Below are 8,665 nucleotides of genomic sequence, written 5' to 3'. Positions count from 1 at the left end.
CGGAACGTACCTGTGTGCCCATTTGCGCAGCCGTGCCATTGTGCCGACCTATATCGTCATGCACCTACCTGCCCAGGGAGCCCATGACATCAAACCCCCGAGGCCGATCCGTCCATCGGATCGGGTGCAGGCGCCGCCCGAAGGCTCCACTGCCGGTTTCCTACTGCGCATGCGTGAGCACTGCACATGCGTGAGCCGCACAGCACTTTCTGAATGGCCCCATCATCTTCTGGGACACTCATAGGTCCCAGAAAGCAGCGGGGAGAAGAGGAAATGACGCCCTGGGCCGCGGCCAAGCTAGGACAGGAGTACACTCAGTACTTCAGAAAAGGTAAGGAAAAAATAAAAAATAACAATTATCCAAAATCAAGTGGTGGAGGGGTGGTCTTTCCTTTAAGATAAAGTAGTAAAAGTGGGTGGAACTCCGCTTTAAATAAACTTCAGTTTTAACTGGAAACACAGCTTTACCTTCTTATAAAAGCAATGGATTACTCTTGTTTTTGTGTTTCAGTGTACTTGATATCAAAATGATCATATTGATAAGTAATGCATGGGGGTGTACAAATTGCCTTGCTTATTTCATCAGTCCTTTGTAATAAAAAGTATTAAAATAATGGCCATCTGATTTACATGACAACATGTCTTTATTTTACAACTTGTTTTACATGGCAAAGCGAAATGTTTTTTATTATTATGATGACCTTAATGAAGCTGGGATATTACACATATTACTTATGGTGACTTTTGTACTATTTTATATAAGTAAAATAAATATTCCAGTGTTTCAGGAACTGGTTTTAAAATGACCACGAAAAGTCCATTACAGGCTTAAGCTCAGAGCTATTTTGTACTGGCGTTTAGTGTTTTTTTTTTTTCTGCCAGAAAACTCCTTTCAAAAACGCAAACCAGAAGGGTTTTTTTTTTGGTATGCGATTTGGCATGTCAAATTGCATACCAAAATGGCAGCTATTGCCAGCAATAGCACTGTCCGAATCGGTGCGATGCCGACTTTGTGGCGCCGCACCAATTCCCAACAGTAGTTTCTGTACTACATTTCTCGACTTCGGCTGCAATTTCAATACACAACAGTGCATGAACCCGCACATATGTCTCTGAAATGGCCTCTGAAGTCAGGCTGACATGCAGGTATGAAATCGTGCGAGTTCAGCTGAACGCCCATGATTTCAATCCCACAGCAGTGTGAACCTAGGCTAAATGTCCTAATGTGTATGGACACATGGATAAAATTGAGCTGCTCTACAGGCAAAGCTTTATAGAAGCAGCTTTTTTTGGGCCCAGTGTGCATGGACCCTAAAATTGCATCATGTTTCTAATCAACACATCAATGCTTTTGTTGCAAGAGATGGGAGTGCCATTTAGAATAAATGGCACCGCACCAAACCATGTACGTCAATGTAATGCACAGCTGCTGGTGGTAATGAGCCTTTAAATTTGTTTTCAAAGACAAATTCACAGGGCAGGGTGTATCAGGAACACAAAGGTAAACTTCTTGTAACCATGTATTTAGCACTTTCTCCGAAATTCCACTTTAACCACACTCCCAAAATGCAATGACCTGCCACTTCATCACTCTGAAAATCTAACATGTGACACTACTACAGTTCCTAGATAACCAATTGCCAAGCCAGAGATCTACAAGAGTGTGCGTTTTGAGGGGAGGAAAGGGGAAAATGCTTTCAAAAAGTTGCTTTTTACATGGATATTCAAATTGCTGAAGTAGTAATAAGAGTGCCAAGGAAGTAAAAGTTAGATACATACGCACTTAGTGCTGGTTCACACCAGACACAGTTCCGTGCGCTTTTTTCTGCACAAGATGCATATACAGTGTTTTCAACGTATTTCAATGGCTCTAGTTCACACCATGCAGTCAGTTTCTGCACCTGAAACTGACTGCATGGTGTGAACTACAGCCATTGGAACACTGTGCATGCATTTTGAGTGCAGAAAAAAAGCGCACGGAACTGAGTGGAACTGCGTCTGGTGTGAACTAGCACTTACTGTCACTGACAGCTCTAGGGCTCAGCCTCCCAGTCTCCTGATTACATGACCACTTTGAGAGCCAATCAACGGTCAGGTGATCAGAAAGCCGCACCGCCTCCCTGCATTAAGGCCCATTTAAATGTAAGTAATCCTTGACTAAATGATTTGGTTACAGCATAAAAGGGTACCAGACACATGGTTGGCATCAGGATAACATGAACCTATCCTTGCAAGGTGTTGTGAGAGAAAATGATGCTGCAGATCATATAAAAGAAAGGAACTATTATGCTATTGGCTGACAGAATAAACTCAGTAATTTTTTTAGTATGTCCCATGCAATTTAGAACTAGCTCCTCTGTTTTCTCTGGTAGTTGAGAAAACGTGGTCCCTCCCCAATACTAATTCTACAATGCACTGTTCAGTGCCTGAATGACCAACCAGCAGGCCTGGTCAGTGCCACATGGTGTATCTATGTATACTATGTGCATATGACTGGTTAGGTTATATACGCTGAGGGACCTTTTATCAAATTAGCAACAATATTAGACACATATTATTTAGCAAAGTGTTTGTGAACCCCCTTCACCTGTAATCCCGAGGAACAGATAATAGGTTCCTGGGGTCAGATTTGGATGTATTTATCTTCCTGGAAGCCACAAGTGATGCATACAGTTGCCCATAAAAATCAATGGATGTATGGGGGTAGGCTCTGGTACTTGTTTAAACCTGTACATTCATTCAACCCTGGGCGTAGACTGTCATACTTACTACTTAGGCAAGCACCAGCATATACCTGCATACAGACACTGATTTCTATGGGTGACTGTAAAAAGCACCTGTGGATACCAAGTGGGGAAAGACCCTCAACTTTTACATTGTAGGGCCCCAGGTTCCCATGTTCATGAGGCCCAAGACAGTTTAGCAAAGGCCTTAAACATGGGTAGTATTGTTGATTATACAGGTTTTCATTTAAAACATATGCACAATTAACAAGTTGCAAGGGGCAGGTATGGTTTTATCACAGTGCTACTTCCAAGTAGCAAAAATGTATGAATTAAGTAGCAATCTTATAGTTACAATACATCTCGCTATGTTCATTCCTCTGCAAGTGGGGAACACCTGCAAAATTGTATGCATTCCTGGCCCACTAAGAAATTTCTCTGTACTATAGCAGATGCACTGGAGTGCCATGAATTCTTAATTGCATTGCAAGTGTTGCATGCGATGCTGTATGGTGCGATTTCACATCTAGTGATTTAGGATCATGGGAGGAATTGCTGCGATTCTGCCCACGATTCCAAATTGCACTGCAATGCTGGCAAAACACAGCACTCGTGTTTGTTTGCCATTTATTTTTAATAGCACATCAAACGCAGTACAGTTTTTCCGCAATTGACACGCAACAAACCGCATCATGTGAAGCATGTCGCCCCCCCAAAAAACATTTTTGGGCAACCAGCTGTGCGCAGTCCAGTATGCAAAGTTTGCCACGTGATAAATTGCGTAGCAAAACCACACCACGTTTCGTGCCATTAAAAATGAACGGTACACAAACACGCATGCTATGTTTTGCCAGCATTGCAATTCGGACTTGCAGCGATTTCACCCAGGATTACAAATCAGTATATGTGAACAGGGTCTCAATAGAGTCAGGGACTTCTTTCCCTGCATTGAAATGAATAGGCTGCCGTATCTACGGTGTGCAAATGCGCTCGCCCATGTGTTAAAGCCTAAATCTCTCTCATTGCTCCCGTTTAGCTTCTGACTGCTCTAAAAATCTTGTAAACAAAGGCAATATACAAGTAATTGCACTTGGCAGTATTAACAGAATTTATAAATATCCTCCTCTGAAGTGCCCACAGGTGTAATTTACATCGAAGCTCATGTCAATAAAGAGGGGAGGGAGCTGCAGAATGGCAGCTCTAGGAGCTGCTTATTTGTAGGGAATGGTGGTGATCTGACAAAGCTATTCTAACCTTCCTGATCATTTCTACTCCCTGTAAAATGATCAGAGATGTGTGTGACAGTATCAGATACGAGATGTTGTAATGATCATCATTTCTACTCCCTGTAAAATGATCAGAGATGTGTGTGACCGTATTAGATATGAGATGTTGTCGTGATCATCTCATTTACATTTTGGCAAAATTTAAGAAATATTTTTGTTGTATAATACAAAATGACAATTTTTAGGTACAATTTCACAGTATTGATTTACTGAAACTGGAGAGTGCAAAATCTGTTACAGCACTGCATGGTAGCCAATCGGCTTTTAATTTCAGCTTGTTCAAAAAAGCTTTGCCAAAAAAAACAAACAAACTAGAAACTGATTGGTTTCTATGCGAGCTGCAGCAGATTTTGCACTTTCCAGGCCAACTTTGTTTTCTAGCATCTCAGAATGTGACCAACAGCTGTCCATCCACCAAAACACATAACGGGGGTCAAGTTCACGGTCACTGAAATGACCACAACTGCCCTAAGCTACAAAGCTAAGAACATTTAACACTGCAAGTTGGATTGTTAATCTACAGGTGCTGGCAGGGAACGGGTTAAGCATGATCAAAACTCATCCATACTGCATCATGTAGATAAAACCTTTTGTCAAAATGGTCCTATAAAATTAGATTTGATATACACTAGAAAATATTTTACCCTTAGATTAAATCTTTGCATACAAGCACATCAGGTAAGCATTGCATACCTTGTGGCTATTTATAAAATCATTTTCATAATATAGCTTTTACTAAACACACAAAACAACAAGTCTACATCATCAGGCACACTGGCAAATTTTATCATTCGGACAATATTTTATTGTGCATAAGGGCACTAAAATACTGGATATACTGGAATGTATTGTAAAAAAAAAAAAAAAAAAAAAAATTAAAAATATTGTTCCCAGTATAACATAAATATAGCAAACTGACCACTTCAAACAAAACGATCTGTAAAATATAACATTTACATTTTTTTTACAAATGACATCTAACGTGTGCAATTATAACACAGTCCTACTTACTACTCCAATACAGGAGTGATCAGCAATGTTACAAAGCCTTCAGTGATAAAGGGATTACAACCGGCCCCCCACCCCCTCCCCTTAGCTTCTCACTGCTCTAAAAACCTTGTAAACAATTAAGGCAGTATACAAGTAAATCAGCAGTAATTGCACTTGGCGTTATCAACTGACCAAGTTTGTCTTCTAACAGGTTTTACACTTTAAATACAAACACTGCACATTAACAGTGAGGTACTGTAAACATTAGGTTGTCAAAAATATTCTGTGTTCCTTGGAGATGCTTTACACCAAAAAAAAGTCAGTCTTCCCAAGAGACATTTGCAGGTTTTTTGTAGAAGCTGGAGTGTTCTAAACCAGGGGTTCTAAAGGACTATGCAAGATTTGAGTTCCCACATGTGCAGAACTGCTGCAGTCTCTCCTTGTAATACATTAAATAACCGAGAATGAAAACTAAGGAGTGGGAACAGAGAAAGTCAGAGTCCCCAGAAATAAGGAAGCAGCAAATGACTCTCCCCACCAGACTCCACCTAAAACTAAAGTATCACTTTTGAGTGGAATGACCTTCTATGTCCCAATTCCTTCTACCCCTAGTGATGTCAGAAAGCAAAAGTACTTGCTGCATAATGTGACCCTTAACGCTAGAAAAGGGTTAACCGAAACACAAAGCTACAGTCTGTATAGTAAGAATCTGCTTCAAAATGTTAAGGCCCCAATAATCTTCACCTATAAAACTGCAACTGTAGGGCCTGAAGACGCAGTAGTGACGGAAGCAAATTGGTAGTTAAAAGGTCCAGTCCGGCACAGTCTTTGGCTGGGTCTTTTTGATCCTGACAGGTATACAATGGTACGGTGCCAGGACAACCCACTATTTGGCAAGAGAGCCTTTCTTTTGGAATGAAGTTGCTCAACTGATGCGCATATAGAAACCAAAGTTTAGTAAGCTTGAACTTGTTGAGGAAGGAGTTGGCAGCCACTATTGACGTGACTCATGACCTTTTGCTTAAGCTGGGCCACCTGTTCTCTTAACAGGTTGGCAGTAGATGCCAACTCCGTGTTTTGATTTTTGAGGCTTTTCACCTTTTCTTCCAGCCTGGAGATTCTCTCTAGTTTCCTCTTCCTGCATTTGGAAGCAGCGATTCTGTTTCTTAATCTTTTTCTTTCCGCCTTTATTCTCTCTTGTGTGTCCATATTTATTGGGGACATTGGGGGACTTTCCCCAAAACTTGCAATCTCGGGCACAATCTGAGGCTCATCCTTGAGGCTCTGCATTCGAGGTGGAGGTGGGGCAGGCTGTTGTGCCAACCCCGATGGAGGAGGAGGATACGGTACCGTGTCAGTGCTGTAGTTAACAGTGGTGCCTATTGTCCCAGTAGAATAGCTGCTTAGGTTGGCATAGACGGGCGCATCAGACGGCAAAGGAGGCTGAAGATTTGCACCAGAAGGCAGCGAACTTAAATCCACTCCTGTGGTCGGGACACCGAGTTGATTCTGCTTGTGAAGGTCCTCTAGTGCTTTAACAAATCCTTCGGCAAACTCCTGCTCGTCGCTGGCTACCTTTGGGTAGAGGAACTGGCTGGTAGTAGGCGTAGTGGTAACCAGGCCATTGGATTGAATGATCAGTCTCTCTAGTTCTGGAGAAGCTAGCTTTAGCAGGCCAAGATCGGGAGAAGTCAAAAGGCCGTCGTTGTCCCGTAGGGGTTTCAGGTTGGCCACTACCTGGTCGTTTAAGTTCAGGTTGAGGTCTTTCTTCATCATGGTGCCAAAAGTATAGAAGTTGTAAGCCGGGCGCACATTTAACACATCATCATGGTAGAAAGGCGTTTCCATTATACCTTAAGACAGTTTAGATACAAGCCTGAGGGAGCAGAGTCGAGGAAGCCCCATCTGTACGCTGAGGTAAGATACGAACTTGGTCGTCTGTTGACGTATCAGTCCCCACTCCGGAAGATGCTTCTTTGTTCTTGGAGGGGTGTATATCCCTTTAAGGGGCAGGCAGCCTTTGTTAGCAGTGTGCTGGTCACACTTTCCTGGCAGGTGGTGCCCCCCCTCTTCCTCACACAGCTCTTCCTGGGAGCACAGCAACTACTTTTACCGTCCAGTCAACCAATGGCTGCTTCTTCTTCGTGTACTACGAGGAGAAGTTCACAAGGCAAAGTTCACAGGGTGTGGGACCACGTCTTTGTTTCCTTGCTGAGCCGAACAACGAGGCGGCCACTTCCTTATTCCGCCGACGGACGCTCCCACCCCACACAAGCACCGGCCCGCACCCGACTTCTCAAGCGCCACTAACTCTGCCCGACACCCTACTTACTTATATAAGGTTCCCTACGACATGATGTCACTTAGCCGTCCTGTCATTGGTCAGAAATGACGTGCGAGCGTTCCCTGTTTTACATATCGGGCGGGACGTGCGCGCTGCGAGGCAGGCTGGGCTGATGTCATACGTTAACCGCCTCGACGCCGGGCGGAGGAGTTCGCCCAATGGCGAGCCGCCTGCAGTCACATGACCCGCTTTTTCTTTGTAAATGAGTTGGCCTGCGCCGACGGACGTCAGAGGTTATTTTTAGACACGTGGATGGGGAGTGGCGCGGTTGTCAGAGAGCTGAAACAACTGTGCTAGAGTAAACTCTTGTTTAGAGACATATATAGAGAGGTAATGAGGCAGCCCCATGAAAGGCAAGTCACTGCGCAGGAAAGCTGTGCACTTTCACTATTTTATAGATAAGGGATACTAAACAGTATGCTGCAGTCATACACAAATGTTTATTAGGCTTTCACATGTATTAACCACTTCAACACCGGGCACTTTCACCCCCTTCCTGCCCAGGCCAATTTCCAGCTTTCATTTCTGTTGCACGGTTCACACTGGAGCGACTTCAAAGTCGCCCTCGCTCCTGAAGCTGCCCCGTACATCGCGACTTCAGCGCGGCTTGCAAATGACTTCTGTAATAGAAGTCAATGCAAGTCGCTCTGAAGTCGCCCCCCAAATGGTACAGGAACCTTTTTTTAAGTCGAACCGACTTGAGTCGCTCTGATTAGAATGGTTCCATTGCACTTAAAGAGGAAGTAAATCCCTGATTACTTCCTCTTTTGTTCCCTACAAAGTAAAAGCATAATGAGCTAGTACAGCCCTCAAGTTTTCCACTCGTATTTTGAAAATGAGGACTTGCAAGCTGGGCTGCCTGGGAGTGGGGGGGCACCGCCGGCGGGTGGGGTTGATTGGGGGCCATTCTCCCACTGATCGCCCCGGTGGAAGAGAGCATGGAGGAAGAGGGGAGCCGCAGTGTCACCGAGTGGTATATCACGCTGTTACAGCTTACATGAAATTGCCTCCGCTCTGTTCGCCGTCACATACAGCCTCCTCCTAACCCTGCACCTGTGATAGACAGAATGCGGGTCCAATGCTGGGATGTGTTCTGTCTATCACAGGTTAGGAGGAGGCGGGTCTGTGTGTGATGGCGAGCAGAGCGGAGGCAATTTCATGTAAGCTGTAACAGCGTGCTATTCGTGCTCTGTGATCCCGTGGCTCTCCTCTTCCTCTGCCCTGGCGAGGCTGCAATGTTGGGCACAGTGAGACTGCAATTGTGGGCACAGTGAGACTGCAATTGTGGGCACAGTGAGGTTGCAATGTTGGGCACAGTGAGG

The 8,665-nt window shown here is 44.1% G+C and overlaps 1 protein-coding gene across 1 annotated transcript; it reads right to left on the bottom strand.

Moving 5' to 3' along the window:
* Positions 1-625: 625 nt before the first annotated feature.
* On the bottom strand, positions 626-7,344 carry JUND (JunD proto-oncogene, AP-1 transcription factor subunit). The gene has a single exon (XM_073599436.1). It carries the CDS (start codon positions 6,845-6,847, stop codon positions 5,954-5,956), a length of 894 nt encoding a protein of 297 aa, XP_073455537.1. The 5' UTR covers positions 6,848-7,344; the 3' UTR covers positions 626-5,953.
* Positions 7,345-8,665: the final 1,321 nt, after the last annotated feature.

This window comes from Aquarana catesbeiana, linkage group LG01 (assembly GCF_042186555.1).
Source record: "Aquarana catesbeiana isolate 2022-GZ linkage group LG01, ASM4218655v1, whole genome shotgun sequence".
NCBI lineage: Eukaryota > Metazoa > Chordata > Amphibia > Anura > Ranidae > Aquarana > Aquarana catesbeiana.
Note: the sequence above shows the minus strand (reverse complement) of the source record. Positions and strands in the feature narration are given on the sequence as shown.